The 21681-nt window shown below is 34.5% G+C and overlaps 4 protein-coding genes across 6 annotated transcripts; 2 read left to right on the top strand and 2 right to left on the bottom strand.

Annotated features, from left to right (window-relative positions):
• Positions 1–1144: 1144 nt before the first annotated feature.
• LOC110600621 (EG45-like domain containing protein) lies at positions 1145–4515 on the bottom strand. Of its 2 annotated transcripts, none has more exons than XM_043950225.1 (3): positions 4359–4515; positions 1642–1942; positions 1145–1556 (listed from the first exon to the last, which is right to left on the bottom strand). In XM_043950225.1, the coding sequence occupies exons 1-3, from the start codon at positions 4378–4380 to the stop codon at positions 1550–1552; spliced, it is 330 nt and encodes a 109-aa protein (XP_043806160.1). In that variant the 5' UTR covers positions 4381–4515; the 3' UTR covers positions 1145–1549. The 2 variants fall into 2 exon arrangements, with proteins under 2 accessions (XP_043806160.1, XP_021593183.1); XM_021737491.2 differs by lacking the exon at positions 4359–4515 and adding an exon at positions 2020–2433.
• A 151-nt stretch (positions 4516–4666) lies between these two features.
• On the bottom strand, positions 4667–11364 carry LOC110600620 (26S proteasome regulatory subunit 8 homolog A). Its single transcript, XM_021737490.2, has 9 exons — positions 11094–11364; positions 10272–10369; positions 7460–7684; positions 7281–7343; positions 7024–7187; positions 6417–6573; positions 6226–6324; positions 5764–5874; positions 4667–5114 (listed from the first exon to the last, which is right to left on the bottom strand). The coding sequence occupies exons 1-9, from the start codon at positions 11293–11295 to the stop codon at positions 4974–4976; spliced, it is 1260 nt and encodes a 419-aa protein (XP_021593182.1). The 5' UTR covers positions 11296–11364; the 3' UTR covers positions 4667–4973.
• An 886-nt stretch (positions 11365–12250) lies between these two features.
• On the top strand, positions 12251–14361 carry LOC110600622 (probable histone H2A variant 3). The gene is made up of 2 exons (XM_021737492.2): positions 12251–12492; positions 13829–14361. The coding sequence occupies exons 1-2, from the start codon at positions 12385–12387 to the stop codon at positions 14123–14125; spliced, it is 405 nt and encodes a 134-aa protein (XP_021593184.1). The 5' UTR covers positions 12251–12384; the 3' UTR covers positions 14126–14361.
• A 4175-nt stretch (positions 14362–18536) lies between these two features.
• LOC110631297 (GDP-fucose transporter 1) lies at positions 18537–21523 on the top strand. Of its 2 annotated transcripts, none has more exons than XM_021779069.2 (2): positions 18537–20173; positions 20686–21523. In XM_021779069.2, the coding sequence occupies exon 1, from the start codon at positions 19135–19137 to the stop codon at positions 20155–20157; it is 1023 nt and encodes a 340-aa protein (XP_021634761.1). In that variant the 5' UTR covers positions 18537–19134; the 3' UTR covers positions 20158–20173; positions 20686–21523. The 2 variants fall into 2 exon arrangements, with proteins under 2 accessions (XP_021634761.1, XP_021634760.1); XM_021779068.2 differs by having other exon boundaries at positions 20647–21523.
• Positions 21524–21681: the final 158 nt, after the last annotated feature.

The following is a 21681-nucleotide window of genomic DNA, read 5'->3' as shown; positions in this document are numbered from 1 at the left end:
AATTAAGGTTGATTGAATCTGTTTTCTCCAAACAGGAAAATTCTCCTGAGTATATTTAATAGGAAAATGCGTTGGAGCATTTAATTGAATAACAGTAATAGATGACGAAGCCATTGATTAAAATTTAAGAAAATTGGATCAGAAAACTCGTGAGAGCAGATTGCGGCTCTGATACCATATAGAGAAAAGGGTTTTTGTATTATTTACTGAACGTATTACAGAAACTTATATAATACAAGTCTACAACTAACTAAATACAAGATAAGTATATAGCTATAACTCAAATACTAAAAATAGATAAAACTGTTATAGTTAGTCTTTATCCTTAATAAATATCAGGTGATAGGCTGTGATTGATGATTCTCAGCTGGTTAGTGTAGGACCTCTGACCATCACACTATTCTGGTTGTGATGCATCTATTTGCTTATCTCTCGTCGTGCGATCTCACTCCTTGGCTAGGCTATAGAAGGTTGGAATCTGGCAGGCTACTCTGTTTTCCTAGGCTCAGTCAAACCAAAAATTAGTGGAAGGTATGGCTGGAGCGTTTATTATTTACTTCAGCCTTTGGACTCGATTGGTGAATCTTCCTTTTTGGGTAAAACCTCTTCTTCTGAGTTTGCTAGTTTGATTGAAATCACTGTTCTTAAATTGTCTTCTATGCTCTTTGGAATACTGAAATGAAGGAGCTGTTGAAGGTCCTTTTGCATTGTTCCCTGATGTCCGGTGAAGAGTTAGCAGCAAGGGAGAAAGATCCAAAATCTTCTTCTGGTTGAGTTAGTGAATTGGGTTGGTACTCGAGGCTGGACTTTATATGTTTTTTGGGTCTGGGTTTCTGTGTAGGCATCTTATTATCGGATTTGAGCCCTCTCATGAATATAATCTTATCTTTCAATTAAAAATTATAGAAATATAATTTTTTTAAAAAATAAAAATTTAAAATTGTGAAAATAAAATCTATAATCTCTTTGTTTATTCCGATATATTTATCAAGTGCATAGAAATATGGAATTTGTACTTTTAATTTATATTTTCTCTATATTTAATAAATATTCTTTTATTTTCTTAAAATAATAGTTAATTATTAATAAATGGATATGCTTTTGCCTCGTCTAACGTTTGATTTACAAAGTTAAACTCGAAATGATACGAAAATTTTCTTGCATAACTTTTAATTCCAGCATAAATTAACAATATAAAATAAAATAATGGTAGAAAAACAATAAAATTAGGCCTATTGGATTGAGTATCACAATTCAGAAGCTTCGAAAACCATCTATATCCAACTTGAGCTTTCTCATCAAACCATGATCTGCCTTTGAAATATTCTCTTCCTCCTCAATTTTATTAATTAATTAATAATTATTATCTATCACAAATAAAATATTTTACTTTATTACAAATTTCAGTAACCTATCTAGAAACAAATTTTGACTTGTCAACTTCACCCGCAGATTAACTCTTTCTCCTCCCATCCCCATCCCTTCCCTTCCCCCCGCCTCGTTCATCTTCTTTCCTCCCACTCTCTCTCTCTCTCTCTCTCTCTCTCTGTCATACTCTGCAAAAATATATATTTCATTATTAGTCCTACAGCCGAAGATAATATAAAGAAAATTATATTAGAGGGAGAATATAGAAATTACTGTTGAAATTCTATATTGATGGAAGTAGCCGATGAATTGGCGATACTCCCAAAGGCAGTTTCCGACAAGACAATGGTCGTGCCCCGAGCCGACGGTGGAGTAGGCGTTGAAAGAGCATAATCAACGATCTTTACTTGAATGGTTTGACCAGGTTTGCAAGAACCAGCAACCGAGGCACTAATGCACCTGACCAAGTACTCTCTCCCACAGGATGCTCCATTGTCCCATATTCCATCGCCGGCCGCCGCGAACAAATTATTGGAAGGAAACTGCGATGGATCGTTGCCGTAGCAGGTGGTGGCTATACAGCAAAGACAATGTAAATGAGAAGAAAGTGTGAAGTGGCGGTGTGGTGGCCGCGGGTTAAACAGTACTTACGTAAATAAGGAGGGCTATACTGGGCAGCAGTGCCGACATCACCATGAGAAGAAGAGAGAAGCCGTGAGATTACTAATAATAAGAAGAATAGAGATCGCCATGGAAGGAGACGAGATGGGGTAATACAGAGCATGTTTGGTTGTTTGTTTTTCAAAAATTTTTGGCTAACACGAGGACTTGCTATTGATGGATGTATATGTAGTAAAGAATTTATTTAAAAAAATATTAAGTTTGGTAATTTAGATTTTATTTAAAATAAGTCAAAAGAATACCCTAATTGAATAGTTTATTCAGAAACGTAAAGTATTGAATAGTCGGCTTTGATAGATCCCATGTTGGCGACTGATGCGGAATTACCCTTGTCGACAAGAAAGAAATGACATACAATAAAATAAACTTATTTATATTTTCACACGATTTAACTAATATAATCAATATATTTTATTTCTTAATATTAAATTAAAAAAATTATATTACTAAATAAATATAATTTTAACACTTTATAAAAATTTAAATTAAATTAACCTAAATTAAACAAGACCTACAAGTACATGTATGACATAGGGGATGATGCATTTGTTAGTCCACCATAACAGCCAGTAGTAGGATAACCGATATATGCCAAAAATTATATACTATAATTTTAAGTAATTATAATCAAAATTTAAAATTATTAGGGACAGTTTAACTGCCAAAAATAATTCAACCTTTAAAATTTAAATTAATAATATTTTTTATATTTTAAAATTATTTGAGTGAATGGGAAAATTAATAATAATAAGTTTGACTTTTTGATGTAGTTCTTCCTTTCGAAATTCAATATTATTTGGTAGGAGTTGCTTAATTCTGAAATGCATTGGCTAGCTACCTATAACCAATCATTATTCATTCTATAAAAAAAGGTTTAAACAATTTTTTTTTTCAATTAATTTCGATGGAGAGGCCATAGTTGAATCCTTGAATATATAGCATGTGCAAGCACGTTGTTTAGGTGCTACTTAATATAATTTTTATTTATTATTTGACCGTCCAAATAAATATTAATTTAAGAAAAAAACTAAACGTATTTAACATAAATTCAACATCTGCATCTGAATAAATTTCAGAATTCTTAAATTTTACTATCTCAATTTTTTTTATAATTTTAATTAAAAAAATAAAAATAAAAGATGGAAACATCTAAATAGATAGAATGATTATAATACAGAGATGATTCATAGTATCAGTATCCACACAATGATTTTTCAGTTTAATAAGATTCATACTGTCAATCCAAACATAGCGATGGATGGCAATGGAAATCTCCTTATCTTGTCCGTAAAATTGAAAGGCTTAAATGAAGGGGAGGAGTTTTCAAACGTATATAAAGTGAAGCATGTGCTAATCTGAAAGGAATCCTTCATTAATTGAAGGGCCCAATTTTCAAACATACTGTGCACTATTCATTAGGGATCATTTACTTTAATTCTCAAGATGGTTACGTATCAGAATTTTATTTTCAATTTATTATTTTTTTATTTTATAATTTTTATCACTTTATTTTTTATATAAATTAAAAAAATAATTTGTTTTATTAACTTTTTAGCAATATCTTTTTAAAAATATTAAATTTTATTAAATATTAAAAAATATTTTAATAATAAGAAGTTATTTTTAAGATAAAATAAAATTATAATAGTCAATTTATATGTTGATTATGTATAAAAAAAATAAATAATAATTTTAAAATAAATAAAAATTATAGGAGAGAGTATTTTTTTATTTTTATAATATTATATAAAAATTGTGCATCTTTAAAAATAGTATATAAAAATTTCAATCGAGTATTTTTCATTTATTCATTTGATAGAATTAATATGTTAAACAAGAAATTAGAGACACAAAGTATTAATAATATTCTTTCCACACTATTTTTTTTTTCTCATGAAAAGGTGTGAGAAAAGTAATACTCCTCTTTTCCATAAGGATAAGTATATTTTAAAAGAAAAGGAAAATCTTTAATATAATTAAAGCAATCAATTTCATATTGTTTTTGCTAACATACCATTCACCCATTATTAAATTATTTTTCAAACTAATAATTTTCTTTTTCAATATATATCAAATAAAAGTATATTAACAAGCTAATAAATAAACTAACATAAAAAGGAAAATATATTTTAAAACACATGAAAAATTAAAATAAGCATATTTTTACAAGGATGAAGTATTATGAATATTTTATTTCTTTTTTCTTAGTTTCTTATTTTTAATTGTGGATAGAGTATCATAATTTTTACTTAATAAATTAAATAAAAATAATCTTATATGCTTTTCCTTTTCATAAACATAAGACCTACCGATATCAAAATCAAGCGCCATTTTCACAATTGAGTTCGCATAAACAGAGCTTAGGCCAAGTACTTTCCATTCTTTTGATCAATCCCAATGCGTATTTGACAGCCACAAATCCTATTTTCTGCACGAAGAGCAGCAATAATCATCCTTCTCGAAGCCATTTCTCGCTTGCTTTATTTATCAAAAACTCCTTAAATAATGAAAGTGGAGAAAGAAAGCCCTTCAATTGAAAGATGAAACATACAAGCGGGAAAAAGGCAAAGAATGGAAGTTGAGTTTTCCTTGGAGAAGTAAATATACGAGAAGTGTAGGAACCAAATCAAGAGAAGTAATACTCGGAATTACAAAGAGAAGTAAACCTACAATTACAGGCCAGGGCTTCTGTTTAAAACACAGAGGACACCAACTGTGTGTCTTACAGACTACAGGGCCCCTTGACCATGAATATATGATGTCTTTAGTAGAGTCCCTCCACCCTTTGAATAGAAAGCACATGCATGATCCCAAGTCCAAGCAGGAAAAATCAAATCCAATGGATAAACTATTTGATTCCTCTTCTTCGTGTTCCCATTGGTTGATTCAGAAAACCAAAATATTAAAATATGGATTTTATTTATTTATTTCCAAAGCTTGCGCAATGACATGTTCTTCTCTGTCTCCTTCTTCATGACCTTTGCTACTGCCATCTCAAAATCTTCTTGTGTTACATGGACCCGCCTCTCCCTTAGGGCAAACATTCCTGCCTCCGTGCACACAGCCTATGGAAGCATAACAAGAATCAAGGACACTTCAACCCATAGACATAGAAAAGAAGTTTGATGCCACTTTCTGATCTCTTAACTATATGCTACAAAACTGTTTTGCGTAAATACTTCCCCCTAAATTTGGTCAAGGGCATATAACAAAATCATTTTTGTGGAAAGCAAGGTGTCTTAATAAAAGCAGTGGTTCTGATAAGTAGAAGAAGAATCATTTTTCATATATTTGCACAAGTTCAAACATGCATGGGATTGCAGTCGATTATTGTTTTGTATATGTATATATAAAACATTATACTTATCTCTCACTTTCACCCCTCCTCACTTTGTCAGACTATCTGACAAAGAACCTCTCTTCTATCCTGTTTCATCTCTCTTTAAATAAGACCTTATTGAACTTGCATATTGCACTATTTTGTTAAAGCCGCAGAATATATGCAACAGGCACAACCCAATGGATAGAAACTCAAGGAGTAGATTTACACCATGGATCATATGCATATGCAAGTGGCTGTCCATGCAGCATCTAACATGAATAGATCACAAATTGAGATGGTATACCTTTTAGAAAGCAATTACAGGCCAAAAGTCAAGAATGTCAAAAGCAAGAGGATAAAGAAGATTTCACTGATATAAGGAAGAATGATACCTTGAGCTCCGCACCAGATGCACCATTCATCTTCTCCGCAATCTTCTTTAAATCAATCCCACGCATTAAATTCATTCTTCTTGAATGGATTTTCAAGATATCGAGACGAGACTGCATATTTATCAGTCAGCATGTTACTTTTTTGAGCAAGCAAGGGATGGCAACAAGTTGGGGGGTTGAGTGTGTTTTTTTTTGGGGGGGGGGGGGGGGGGGTTGGATTTGTGTCACCATCGAAACAATTTTTTCATATTCATGTATTTAAACTTATAATAAAAATCTATTCTTATATTAACACAAAAATCAAGGTGGGGATTGGGAGAGGGATCCTCATCACCCATTGAAGGGACAGGATCCCTGCTGGATTAAGGTCGGGGGGGCAGGTTCCCCATTGGGATGGATAAGGTTTTGCTATCTCCAGATCCAGATGAAAAAGAGAGAGGGAGAGAAATAAAACGAACATACATCTTCATTAGGATTTGGAAATTCTATTTTCCTGTCAATCCGTCCAGGTCTAAGGAGAGCTTGATCCAGAATATCAATCCGATTAGTTGCCATCAAAACCTGTTAACAGTGTATGCACAATTGGTAATAAGCAATACGAACTGTACCAGAACTAATGTTTCTACAGTCTTTTTTGCAGGTATGGATAGTACCTTGATCTTGTTTGAAGCTTCAAATCCATCCAGCTGATTGAGAAGCTCCAGCATAGTCCGCTGGACCTCACTGTCACCATTTCCACTCCCAGATTCCATTCTAGCAGATCCAATACTGTCAATTTCATCCATGAAAATGATGGATGGAGCATGTTCCCTGCAGCAAAACCAAAAAGCAAGAAACCACCAGGGGTATAAGATCTGAAATGCTAAGCAGAAGTATATAAGAAATAAGTTTTCTCCACTACAACATAAGAGCAGACACCACAGTGATTTCAGATTAGGCTACAGCCAAGACATTCAAAAGAAGAAATGTGTAATTCAGTCATCATAAGTTCTCAAATCTCCACAAAGCTACACATATAATGTACATTCTCTTTCATCTCATACTAACATTGTAGGCAGCTGATTTTACGAACTCAATTAAGATAACATAGCCACTTTTCCTATTTTGTTTTTATTATTAAAGGTCAGACCAAATGTCTATAATAAGCAATACCAATAATAAATAAAAGTGGACAATAATTGATATTAAAAACCTGACCACTGAAATAAAACCAATTAGAGAACTTCCAGAAGAGAAAGAAAGGGAAGAAAGGACACAAACCTTGCCATGACAAAAAGTTCTCTGACCATTCTAGATCCTTCACCAATGTATTTTTGAACCAATTCGGAGCCAGAAACCCTAATGAAAGTACAGTCAGTATGATGGGCTACAGCCCTAGCTAATAGAGTCTTTCCAGTACCAGGTGGCCCATACAAAAGAACACCCTATCATCATTAGACAGCAAGAGAGTTAGTGAAAATGAAGTCCAGGAAAAAAGCTTAATCATTGGATACATTAGCTTACTGTCATTTTAATACCTTTGGTTGAGCAATTCCAAGAGACTCGAATAATTCAGGATGCTTAATTGGAAGTTCAATAACCTAAAAGGATAACAAAAAGCAGGTTACCCATGAAGCCAATCAACTAATTAACATGAAAGCCATAATTAACAGACTAAATGATTAAATTGCCTTAACAGAGTAAGATATCCACAAACCTCCTTTATCTCCTTAATTTGTTGGTCAAGACCACCAATCATATCATATGTAGAATCTGGAACCTTTTCAACTTTCATAAGGTTGACCAATGGATCCACTTTGCTTGGCAAGATCAAGTGAAGTACATAGCTGTCGTTACGGAGGGCAACCCTTGTTGATGGAGTGATCTTTGTGATATCAATATTTTTGTCAATATCAACAACATATTTCCCTTCTGGATGAACCTGGGAAACAAGCACGCAAAAAGCATAAAAAAATCATGGTCTTTCTATGTCTAAGGTTTTTTGTGACGCATTATGTTAGCAAATAATGCAAGTTAGCTTTTTTGCAAATTAGTTGTCCTATTTTCAAGAGTCATGTAGTAAGTGGTTTAGCCATGTTCTTAGTAGTTAACCCATGATGTAAATAGTGCAATTTAGTTTTTGTTTTTCCTTAGTGGTAGGAGGGTGATCCTCCATATTTCTTAATGGTTCCCTATTTTTGCAAGATGGTTATATCTCCCTCTTGTATTTAAGTGCAACAATTCAATAAAAAAGATACAAGAAAAATTTTCAGAAAAAGTCTTTGAGTACTCTAAACTCAAAAGGTCCAGATTCTCCCTAACGAATCTGAATATTATCTCCAACATAGACCGCGAAAGAAAAAACCCTCAAATCCTTCACAACCTTCACCCATCCAACCAAATACCTCAACACATGAACTCATAACTAGATCTGTATCAAGGGACCATAACAAATTGGTATCAGAGTCAATAGTTATGGGCGAATCAATTCAACAATAGCTTAACAAGCTCTTCAACTTACTCTTAGCCGAGCAACAAGCCAACCAGTCCAAAAATGAGAAAGTTGAACAACTTCACGCCAAAATGGATGCCATATGTCTCGACTTGGAATCGACAAAGGAGTTGTCTTTTCAAGCGTTGAAAGTCAAACTAAAACACGAAAAGATAGGAAATTTATGGTGCGGCAGTTTCTGAAAATTTTGGAGGAGACTCAATTATGCCAAAATTCACAAAACTTGACTTCCCTCACTTCAATAGGCTAGAAGACCCTTTGGGTTGGCTTGACCGTTGTCAATATTTTTTCCGCCATCAATTAACACCCGAGAAAGAAAAGGTGAGCTTAGCCTCCTATCACTTAGAGGGAATTGCTCTGTTATAGGATGTTCCTAATCCGACTTGGAAGGAATTCTCACACCAATGCAATCTTCGTATTGGGCCACCAATCCGTAGTAATAAATTGGGAGAGCTAGCAAAATTAAAGCAAATAGGAACGGTTGCTGACTACCAAAGCCAATTTGAGGTTCTTGTTTCACGAGCAGAAAGCCTCACTCAGGATCAAAAAATACAACTTTATCTCGGTGGGTTGCAAGAATACATCGCTGCGGAGGTGGAACTTCACCAACCAATAGATCTAGTCACTGCCACGAGCATGTCAAGACTTTATGAATGGAAAAATTGGTCCATATGTGCTGCAAGTCCTTCAGCCAATCATTCATCTCAACAAACAATGGAAGCAAAAGGTATCTAAATCATTAAGCACTTGAACCGTGATGAGATGGAGGAACACCGACAAAAAGGACTTTGTTTTAACTGTGATAAACCCTTTGTTCGAGGATATCAGTGCAAAAAATTATTCTGGTTGGATTTAGCAGATGACAACCCAGGAGATGTCGCAAATAATGTTAGCAAATAATGCAAGTTAGCTCTTTTACAAATTAGTTGTCTTATTTTCATAAGCCGTGTTCTTGGAGGTTATGCCATGTTCTTGGTGGTTAAGCCATGTTATTGATGGTTAAGTCATGTTCTTAGTCGTTAACCCATGATATAAACATTGCAAGTTAGTTTTTGCATTTCCTTAGTGGTAGGAGGGTGATCCTCCATGTTACTTAATGATTCCCTGTTTTTAAGAGATGATTATGTCTCCCTCTTATATTTAAATGCAACAATTCAATAAAAAATATGAAAAAATTTTTCAGGAAGTCTTTGAGTAGTCTAAACTCAAGAGGTCCAGGTTCTCACTAACGAATCTAAATATTATCTCCAACATAGGTCACCAAAAGAAAACACCCTCAAATCCTTCGCAACCTTCATCCATCCAACCAAATACCCCAACACATAGACCCATAACTATTTCCATATCAAGGGACCGTAACACGTTCATATATGGGGAGATGAGTCTAAAAATATAGATATATTATAAAGTAGATTTGAGCATGAGACACTTATGTAAGTTGCACTACACAATTAACTTAAACTCATTGAGCCTATATGAACAGCCGGCGGTAGGTAATACTAACCAATGGACTGACATAGTAGATGACAGCACAAATAAAATATTAAGCAATTAGGACAAAAGAAAGGTTAAAGTCAATATTGTTCTCTGCTTTCAGCCATGCCCAATATATTTATATAACTACAAAGTTGACACAGTAGTGGTTTTGTATGTGTGCTTGGATGATTTTATGATAATTGTTAGTAAATCATATTTGTATATGACAAAAAAGAAATTAATACACATAATTTATGAAAGGCTTATTGGACTATCCCTCTTTGGTAATAAACAGGAAAACATTGTAGCATATCCAAACATTTAAGGAATATAACAAGTTCATAAAATTATGACAAAAGAGGGAGCAAAATAAAATTTTCACAATAAGCAAATCCAAGAAAGGAAAGCTAGAACTTTAAGTTTATTTTCTTAATAATACAAAGAACCCAAAACTTGAATCATTGTATGATAACTAACAAACATATCAACATGCATTATAAGGACCAAAAATACTAAGCTAGCAGTGGAAGAAGCTCAGTACCTTAACCAACACCTTATTTTTTCCCATTACTTTGACAACTTCACCAACATATGAACCAGGCTCCTGAAGCAGCTGTAGTTCTTCTCTAAGCATTCTCACTGGCCAAATCAAATATGAAATATTAAACAAGTAGAAACACTTGACCAAGTGAACAATTCAACTTAATTAAAAGGAATTACAGCTTAATAATATGTCCTGCCATGTTATCTGTACCTCATTACAGAAGCAACAAGCTAAAAGAGCTAATGATTCAACTATAGGGTAATGCTGTGAAAAGACACAAGTTCCACTTCCAACAGACACCGTTACCTTTACGAACCAATTTGCAAGTTCCAAAAGGCCCACAAAGTTGGCATTAAAGCATATTGCTTAACCTTAACCTAATTATGACTAACTTTATAGCACACAAGAATGTTGAGCTCAGGATGCAAATCACTAGAAGTTATCTGGTTCAGCTCATAAAAATAGCATCTGAAATTCAACAAGGTTATAATATAGTTCTGCTTCTAGTTTTCTAGATTGAATCACATAAAAAAATCCCCAGTGTCCTAGCTAAATAATTCCTCATCAAAGGCTGTCAAAGATATTAAATCCGAAACAATGCTCGTTGCTGAGTCCATACCAAAAGTTTTGTAAAAACAAAAACGGTAACGCAATCAGAGCGCCAAACCGTAGCTACTAAATCCATGTGAGAAGATTGAAACCCCCCCATAACCAAAAATGAAATCAACGAGGATAAACGCCTACAAAACCTAGATTAGATTCAATTATACACAATATGTATCATAGTAAGGATAAATAATACAAATTGCAAGCACGTACCTCTGGAATTGAGCTCATTGCGCTGAGCTTCCAGACGATTAAGATTATGAGTCTTCTGGCGGACCTGTAGCTGGAGCTCATGGATGTGTTGTAGATAGTATTGCCTGAGCCCCTCCCCTTGCTTCCCCGCCGCCTTGGCGGAGCATGTTTCATCCACCATAATTGATTCCGGCTGCTTCATCTCCACCCCTACCGTCGCCATTGATGCAAGATTTACAAGCTTTGGGTGAAATCAGGTATTAGGCCTGGAGGAATTTCTTTGGGAACAAGACAAATGAAATGCGAGTTATAGGCGTACTTGTAGAGTTACTAATGGGCCCAAAGCTACTAAGCCCAATTATAACATTGGCTTCTTGAGCCCATTAGGACAAGTGACCCAAAAGTCAGTGTCAATAACCCAAGAAATTGAACGTTTTAATAGATATAGGGATGAAATTTTACATTTAGCCAAAATTATTTATGTTTCTTTTCACAATTATACATATTTAGTTAATTGCTTAATAAATTGTAATTAGTAAAATTATTTTTACATTTAGGCTACTACAAATTAATAAAAAAATATTAGTTTTATACATACATATTATTATTTAATTTAGATAAGTGTATAAGATTTTAAAATTAATACCTTTATTTTTCTATTTTTTAAATTTTTAATAATTTAATTTATATATTTTAATTGTATCGAATTGAATTAAGCTTTCTCCCTCTAATTTATATTAATTATTTGTAAAATGATAAAAATATCTTTACATATATATTAACTTTTAATCCTTAAATAATGTATAATTAATATTTATATTCTTTAATTTTTAAAAATAAATAATTTAATTTTTGCATTTTAATTTCATCAAGTGAAAAAATATATAATTTTTATAAAAAAATAATTTAATAGAGTAAAAATATAAAAATTATAAATTCAAAATTTAAAAATATAAAAATATATATGTAATTTTCACAAAGCGTAAAAATAATTTCCCGTCAAAAGGATTAGTGTGTACAGAATGCAAGCAACATCAATGTCGCGAACATCGAGGAGTCAACCTGAAGTTATCCAACCAGACAATTGACTAAAATACATGGTAGAAATTTTGGTGAAAGAGTAGGGTTATTTAAGTCAATTACTCTCCCTTTTCGGCTTTTCCTATTCACAAGTCTGTAAGTCCCTCGCCTCATAGACTGGAAGTTTTGCGTTTTGTTCTCCGCTTGATTGACTCAGACCGCCTCTGTCTTCAATTTCCTCGTATCTAAGTAAATAACTGGTTTCTGGGTTTTCGTTTTTTCGCGGGTTAAGATGTCGGGTAAAGGCGCCAAGGGTTTGATTACGGGCAAAACCTCAGCTACCAACAAGGATAAGGACAAGAAGAAACCCACCTCTCGCTCTTCTCGCGCTGGCCTTCAGGTCTCTCTCTCTCTCTCTCTCTCTCTCTCTCTTTACGCTTTTTTTTTTTTGTTTGTCTTCTTTCTTTGAATGCTTTTCTTCTTGTATTTGAATTTGACACAGTTTCATGGATTTTTTTCTTCTTCTTTTCTTACCTTCTTTAAAGTTGAGGGTTTAAGGTTCTGAAACTGTTTGGGATTTTGATTTGCAATTTATGTTTAGCTTTTGAGCTATTACAACTTTGACTAGTGTATGAACGTAGAGCACTTCATTTTCTGTTTTCGTTTCCTGCCTTTGTTAGTTAACATAAAACTTTATGGTCTAAAGAATTATCTTTTGATAATTTAATTCTCTTATGGGGTGTGATTTCTCTGTGACCTTATTCCAAGGCTTGAGGTTAACATTTCTTAGAGAAAACGTAATACTCCAATGAAAATGAAACTCTTATTTGCTCTGTGTTTCCAAATTTTGCTGTTAGATTAGGGCCTTTAGCCTTCACTAGATTTTTATCTTTGTTTGGAAAGAAGGTGCCCTGAATCCCATATGCAGGTCAGGTGAATTATGTTGTGCTCCCTCTTTTCTTTTAGCTGTCTTTTTAGTAGTTTTTTTTATGATTCCAATACTTCATTAGATATATTATTTCCTAATTTACCCAAGTGGAATATTAATTAGGTTCATACTATTTATATGAAAATTTTAATTAAAAGGGTAATATAGTATTTTTATCTCTATTTTTGTTAAAATTTAGTGTATTTATTGACCTCTTTAATTCGTGTGTAAAAACCTTAAACCACAGATAATAAAAAAACAGAGGGACTATAAATTTGTTCACAACTATGGGGCTTTAAGTGCCTATCATTCAGCAGCCAGTATGTTTTGGGAGTTCTTAAACAATTGAAGCCTCTTTGGCTTCCATCCAAAGTTATTGCAGATTAATCTTATCAATTGGGAGAAACTTTGGGAACTCCTTAGTGAATTGGTTTAGTGGTGATCTTGTTTGTTTTTGCAAAAAGCTACTTAATGTGTCAACCTAGGAAACAAGCATGAACTTTAATGACTGGGAAGTTCGGGTTTTGCATCTTTGTTTCCCCTATTCAGCAATACTAGCTTTTTTAGTAGCTGTTAATTGTTTTAGTAATGTTTAGCCTAAGTGAAAACTCTAAACAGTTCTTGCTGAACAGAGCCTTGATCAGGTACTGGGGGCGCATTGGGTGGTGATTCTGTCCGCAGCTTATATGTGCTCTCTGTCGCCTTTTTTTCTTCTATTTGGTGATCTTTGTTGGATTATATTATGATGAGTCGCGTTTCTGCTGTTTCCTTCATTTTGGAATTTTCTGCTATCTTGTGTAACTTGCAGTTCCCCGTTGGTCGAATCCATCGATTGCTGAAGTCAAGGACCACTGCTCATGGAAGGGTAGGAGCAACAGCTGCTGTTTATTCTGCAGCTATTTTGGAGTATTTGACTGCAGAAGTGTTGGAATTGGCTGGAAACGCTAGCAAGGATCTGAAGGTAAAACGTATCACTCCCAGGCATTTGCAGCTTGCAATTCGAGGCGATGAAGAACTTGATACTCTGATTAAGGGTACTATTGCTGGTGGTGGAGTCATCCCTCACATTCACAAGTCACTTATCAACAAATCTTCCAAGGAATAGCTCTGCATCCATTTCCAAGGCAAACTACAACCATGGATTTGTTCAAAACATGCTGTTAGATGAGGCTCATGCAAGTTTAAATTGTTAGCTTATACTTGCTTTCTTTCGTTCTGTAGGACTTAGTATGCTTCTCATAAGTGTTTCCTTTAGTTTAGGACTTGGGCAAATTGTGTTTGATACTTTGATATGTTATCAACAGTATTTGACATTATGCAAAAAGTTCAAATTTGCCCTTATATATTTTAGGTATGTTCAAGTAAAGCCTAAAATAACTTTTTGGCTCAAATTGATCTACAACTTTCTAAGTAAGATCAATTAAACTCATTTTCAAATATTAAACAAAAAATATTGAAATAATACTTTTTCTAAATTTTGTCAATAAAATATTAATTTTATATTTTGAATATTCATATTATTTTTTATTTTTAATGAAAAAGCCCAAATCACCCGTTTATCTTATTCCCAAAGCATGCAACAACCAAATACCTTCTCCCTCTTCTTCTTCTTCTTCTTCCTTGTGGATCTCATATATCTATTTCTGTTATTTTCATTTTAAGACTGGTCAAGTGTTGCAACTCGATCTTAGTTAGGGAAAAATAAGAAAAGATCCTGAAAGAAAAGGTGAAATTGCAAAGTAAAATTTTAAGAGGAGTCCCCGAGTAATTTCACAATTCAGGCTTTTTAACAAAATCTTTGTTTGGCTAGAAATGGACCATGTATTCTATCTATGCAAATATTCATCATACTAAATCTTTTTCTTGGACAAAAATGCCCTCAACCTCACAGAAAATCCAGATGTTTACAAAAGGGAAAGAAAAATAAATATACCTTGCTTTATTCATGACATCTTAAACTTAGTACACCTAATACATAAAAGGCTAGAAAACTCAAACAGACAAAAAAGCTACATATTAAAAACTAGAAAAGGTCTAAGTCCACATGACTAAGTCCAATCCAAACTAAACTAAGCCTTAACTTTTCAGTGGCAGGATGGCTCTGAAAAGTCAGAGCTTGGAACTAGCTAAGAGGAAGAAACAACAAATCGTCGAAGAAGGAAAACAACTATGAAGTGCTAGATCTGCATCACCAAGCCACGCCAGGGTCCTGTATGAGTCACAGAAGCCAAAACTATTAAAGAATAAATCGTTGCCTGAGCTCTGGAAGAAAACGCAATGGAAATCACGTCGGCAGTCTTCAAGCCACAAGGATCCAACGATTTTTCAAGAAAGAGACAATAGAAGAATCCAGGATACTCCACGAACCAAGATTAAGGAACCCTTCCACAATCAAAATAGATTGGCTACCTACTGGGACACAACAGACGACAAGGGTGAGAAACTTTCTTGCTCCTTTACATGCAACACAATAACACAAACCAACAGAACACACGCATAGAAATTGAAACCCAGTAGATAAAGAGAATCCCTCACTAAAAATCACATATCTGCAAAGAAAGAAAAAAATGTTTGTTTATTCACACAACCACGCTCAGAGATGGAGAGGGAATAAATCTACTCTCTGGGTGGAGGACGGGACGGCCATCCTCTATCCAAAAGAGGCAGAGAACGGTCGCACAAAAGAGACAGAAACAAGCAAACTGAAGTCGTAGAGACAAAATGCCAAAACAAAGAGTTTCTCTCTCTAGTTTAAAACTAGAGTTAAACTGGAGAGAGAAGAGCAATTTGACTAAAAATCTTGAGATGAAAGGTTGACTCATCTATTACAGAATTCATCTTTTCGCATTTTTGTCATAATATAGAGTAGCAATTTAATTTATATTTTTACAGCAAATAAAAATATAGTCTTATTAAATATAAAATTAGCCATTACTAATTTATATTATTATATATGATAAATATAATTTTTTTATAATAATTTTAAATTATTATACACGGATATTTTAATAATATTAAAATAATAATTTTATTATTGTTGCCTTAAAAAAATTTTAATAGGACGATGTCCTAAGTCCAAACTAAAGTGCTTTTCTTTCTTTCTTTCTTTTTTTTTTTAAAATCTGCTAGTCGAGAATAAAGATCGCAAGTAGCTTTCCATCAGCAAATCAAGAAATATATACCAAGAATACTTACTTTTGTCCACATTGACTCATGTTCTTGATTTTCACACGTAGTATGCCACGTAGGCATCAAGTGGCACTCTACTTCACGTGCCTTGCACAATTCTTGGGAGTCCAGCCACACCTCCCCATTGACATTCCTTCAGGCCCGGCTCATTCTTCACCTTTACTTCTATTTATATAACCTTTCATCTTCTCATTTCAACTCTCAAGGATCCTTCTCCTACACAAAGCTGAGTTTCCACTCGGTTCAAGACAAACATGATTCACACTGCAATGGTGATTTTTGCTTCACACATGAACCACGCTCATCAGAATGTGCGTGAAGATAATGTTCTTCTTTTGAAGGCATGGGCCATAGACGATGGTCATGGAGAATGTGACTGGCTTAGCAGAATCAATGGAAGGTGATGGGGATGACGATGGTGATAGAGATTCTGACTATGCTCCTGCTGCTTGAAACCCTTTGTTTTTTAAAGCCCTCAAATTAACCCTGGGGGAGTTTATATTAGTGGGATTGACAATTATTTTGGCTATGTTTATGTTTAGTAATATTTTAAGACAATTAAAAAATGAAAAGATAAATTAAAATTATAGAATGGATGAAATATATAAATTTATAAGATATTGATTTATAATATATTGTTTATTTATTTATTTTTATAATAAAAAAATAAAAGAAATCAGCATAAGTTTTTTTAGAAAAAATAAATAATTTTAAATCATGAATGTTCCAGTCCTGCGTCAAGGAAGATTATCATTATATTTGGTGGCAATGCAATTTCGTTTGTGTTTCAAGTATTTTCAAACCATCAAAAGCATATCCAGTCGGCTCAATCTTCCACTAATGTTGCCACTAGCCCACCAACTTGACCAAGTCTCACTTCTTTTTTTGGCAACCCAATTCTCACACCTCGTTGGACCTTTTGTTGCAGTTCACAAATGGCTTTTCTGACGTGTCTGCTGAACTGTCACTTGGAACCCTAGCACCCTGGACCACCATTGAGCACTATCTCTACCAAGACATGGGGTGTGGCACAACCTTGAACTCTTAGCCCACAAAACCCCACGTGCCTGACTTGTGTCAAAGCGAGACCACCACCTTCCTCCTCCCTCTCTATCACTCTATATATATGAACCACATCTCTTTTCCTTTCAGACACCACCATAGCCATTGATTAATTCCATTCCTGTTCTTGCTCTTTTTTCCCTTCTCCTTTGAACCAAATTAAATATATACCTTCTACAATGTCTCTAGTCTCCAGAGCCATTTCCACTTGGTTCAATTTCCATGAAGACGATGAAGCTGAACATGGTTATTATTGTGCACCCGCGCCATGCATAGAAGGTGATGGAGACGATGACGATGGAGATTATGACTATGCGCCTGCTGCATCCATGGAGGGTGATGATGACGATGACGATGATTTTGACTGTGCCCCAGCAGCATAATCATCATAATTAGCTCGTTAATTAATTGTTATTAGTAATTATCTATTATCATGCGGGGTTTTTTGCTAGATGTCAGGTTATTAACTCTAAGCCAAACTCGTACGGTTTTGCATCTCTGCAAGATGATGAGATGAGATGTACTTGACTGCTCGGTGTCGTCATTTTGATAATTCTATATTAATTCAGTGATCTAATGAGAATCTTTGCAAGCCCCCAATTATTTTTTAATAAATAAATTAGATTAAAATAGAGACAAGTTAATTGGATGAATTTATAAATTAAGTCAAACATGCAATTAAGAGAAGAAACAATCAAACCTCGATCGGAATTTTATCTTTATAATTAGATTTAACCAACAAGATACTTGCATCATAAGGCTGTAATTGCAGTAATTAGAATGTAATGAATGATGCAGGTTGTTGCTGAACCATCAAATATTACCATAATTATGTAATAAAAAAAAATTTTATGTAACTTCGCTAATAAATCTGAAACGGGTTTAAAATTTATTGGTATTTTTTAATAAATAAATGTTCAATTAAAATAATAAAAATTTTAATTATCTGTGAGATTTAAAATATTTTTTTATTATAAATATATTTTATTTTATGTCTAATAATTATTAGCAATACAATGACTGAGAAAACCTATTTCAAAAGAGAAAAAATGATGGTACCAAATAAAGAAATACTATGTTAATTAAAATGGAAAATGTTATGGCAAAGTTAAAGGGAGAAGAAAACCTGATGATAAAAAAATATAAAAATAGAAAAAATAATAGAAAATAAAAAATACTTAAAAAAGAAAAGAAAGTGAAAGTAATAAAAAGAAATAGGAAAGGAAGATAGGAAATGAAAGAAAGGAAAGGTGGGGTAGAAAGAAAATGAGAGAAAAATACAAGAAAATGATAAGAAAAGACAGTGGGAAAGTAAATAAAGAATTAAAAAAATGTTAAAAAAAGAAAAGAGGAGAAAAAAATGAAAATAATTTAAATGCAAGTCCTCGTGGACAGGGGAAGAAATAAATGAACACAAAATCAAGTACTTTTTTTTGTTTTTTCCATTCGAAGAACGTATTTGACCATGCACTGCCACCAATCAGGATCTGCGATCTGTCTCCCGTCTTCTCTCCGGTTTCGTGTCGGTGATACACCCACCACTCTGTCTCTCTCTTCTCATTCTTGATTTCATTTCCCTATTTTGCCGTTACTGCTCTTATAATCATAATCAGCGGTTTCAGCGTTTGATTTTTTTTTTTTTCACTTCTCTCGATTTCTCTGCTTTTGTTGTAATGGATCAACGCGATTTTAGCTATCCATGTCTCGGAATTTGGGCATTCAAGTCGTTTTCCAGTTCATATTCATTAGTAATGGCCGCAGATGCCTCAGTTAACGCTTATTTGCCTCTTTTGTTTGTCAACGATCTACTAAATTCTTCCTCAGAATATCCGCAATCAACTCAAACGCACAAAGGGGTTGCAAATGTCTTCTGCCAAAGTCGACTCCACAAAGCAATTAGCCACGAGCAGTCTTGTATTGGGTTACGCTGTCTGTTCAAGTTTCCTTGCTGTGATTAATAAGTTTGCTATCACCACATTCAACTATCCAGGTCTTTTAACTGCATTACAGTATTTGACCTCTGCGTTGGCCGTCTGGTTTTTTGGCAAATTAGGATTTTTGCGTCATGATCCCTTCACATATGAAACTGCCAAGAAGTTCTTACCGGCTGCAATTGTTTTCTACCTTGCAATCTTTACAAATACCAACCTTTTGCGCCATGCCAATGTGGAAACTTTCATAGTGTTCAGATCCTTGACGCCCCTTTTGGTTGCTATTGCTGATAGTGTATTTAGAAAACAACCCATCCCATCGAAGCTTACTTCCTTGTCGTTGTTTGTCATTTTGGGTGGTGCTGTTGGGTATGTAGCCACCGATTCTGCTTTTACTTTGACAGCCTATTCTTGGGCATTTGCTTATTTAGTCACCATCACTTTGGAGATGGTTTACATCAAACACATTGTGACAAATGTTGGATTGAACACATGGGATCTTGTGTTGTACAACAATTCGTTGTCATTGATGATGGCTCCGCTGTTCTGGATTCTCACAGGCGAGTATAGTGAGGTGTTTGCTTCTTTGAGATCAAAGGCTGGGAATTGGATCCAATTGGATGCAATTTGTGCAGTTTCATTGTCCTGTGTTTTTGGTTTGGCTATTAGTTTCTTTGGATTTGCAGCAAGAAAGGCAATATCTGCAACAGCATTCACTGTGACTGGTGTGGTGAATAAGTTTCTTACAGTTGTGATCAATGTGCTCATTTGGGATAAGCATGCTAGTCCATTTGGTTTGCTTTGCCTGCTCTTCACTCTTGCTGGCGGTGTCCTCTATCAGCAGTCAGTTAGTAGACCTGCAGCTGCGCCTGTTCCTAAGCCGACAAACAGTGAGAATGATGGCGATGAAGAAAGGCAACTTGTCAAACAAAATAGTGGTGACGAGGAGAAATAAGGGAGAAGCATATCTAGTAAGCAAGTTTTTGCATTAGAACTATTATTTCATCTGTTTTCTTAATCTATTTAGCTTGGTATGCTTGAAGAGGTCTCTCGTAATGAATGGAAGTTTTATCTCTAGTACTAGAGACTAAGGAGTATCTAAGTTTTATGCATCTTCCTTTAAAAACATTATCCCTCTTACATACGCTATATCTTTATTTTATCTCCTTTACTATAGATAAAGCTTTGGCCTTCTATTAACAGTTTGGGTTTCTTCTATGTTGCTTTCTTGAAGTCTTGTGTTTTCACATTTTACATTATTACTGGGAAGCTGGCTGTGGGATTTTGTACTCATAAATGCTAGATTTCAAGATTGAGTTCTTTGGGAAATTGCTTGAGAATTCTCGACTTTATTTCCATGAATTGCCTAGATCTAATTGTCATTGTACAGCTGTTTGGAATTACCCAGACATGCCCATAATTTCTCATCTGAATTCCTTTCTAGAATAATTATAAGTATAGGGTGTGGGATTGTGGATTTTAGAGAAGACGAGACGAGCATAATGGAGGCTTCCAGAGAAGCGCAAAAGCCCACAATTTTACTGGCTTCAAAGGGTTAGGCCATTCTGAGCATTTGGGCGTGGATATCCTTGAGCTGGAACATGTTGGAGCATTTTTCCAGGGAAACAAGACATGGTTGCGGTTGATTTGGGCTGCTGGTGTTGTTCTGGTTGGTGGCTTTAATACCGGAGGTTCAGTTTGTGGGATTCCTAAGAAAGATGTTGTCCGAGTATACGGGTGGTCTATTTTGGTGGTGGAGAGAGCGCGGAGCAGCCATTGCTTCTCCGCTTATTTGTTAGTTTCAGAGAGCTAAAAATATCTAGAGCTAGAATTTTATGATTTTCTGCATTTCCCAGGCTGAGCTAAACGCAGTGGGGACCGTTCACTTGCAGGCCGCGAATAAATCAGCCCATCAGGCACAAATTTGTTGGGCCAGTTCCCATCAACTCTTGTGGAATTGATCCAGGACAGAGAAATGGCTGCCCAAAAACCAGCCTATCTTGTACTTGCAGTTGAAGGGATGTGGATAAGCTGGAGCACAGTATTTTGAACTTCTACAGATGGATTCACCTCTACCAAAATCACCCATTTTTGGTTCGACTCATTTATTCCCCCCTTTTTTAAACTCTTCTATTTTCCCGTTGTTTACCGATGATGGGATCCAACACATTTTCCACAAAGACTAGAGAGAAACAGTGTTAAAAAAAAAAGAAGTTCAAATCCCATTTTACTTCCCAGGTCATATCCTCTAGTGGTTGATAGGTAATTTGACTCTTCACATAAGCACAAAGGACAGCCGCAAACGAAGCTGAGCTCTCACATATTCTGAAATTTCATTAACACTGTCTTAAAAAATTGAGTATTGGGTTGCAAAATTTATTTCATTGGAGTAGCATAATCCAACAATTAAATTCTCAACCGAAGTGTTTAGTCAGCTCGATTAACAACATTATTCAATATGGAGAACTTGAATTCAATC

This window comes from Manihot esculenta, chromosome 14, assembly GCF_001659605.2.
Source record: "Manihot esculenta cultivar AM560-2 chromosome 14, M.esculenta_v8, whole genome shotgun sequence".
NCBI classification, from domain to species: Eukaryota; Viridiplantae; Streptophyta; class Magnoliopsida; order Malpighiales; family Euphorbiaceae; genus Manihot; species Manihot esculenta.
The sequence above is the reverse complement of the archived record's forward strand: the minus strand, read 5'-3'. Positions and strand labels throughout refer to the sequence as shown.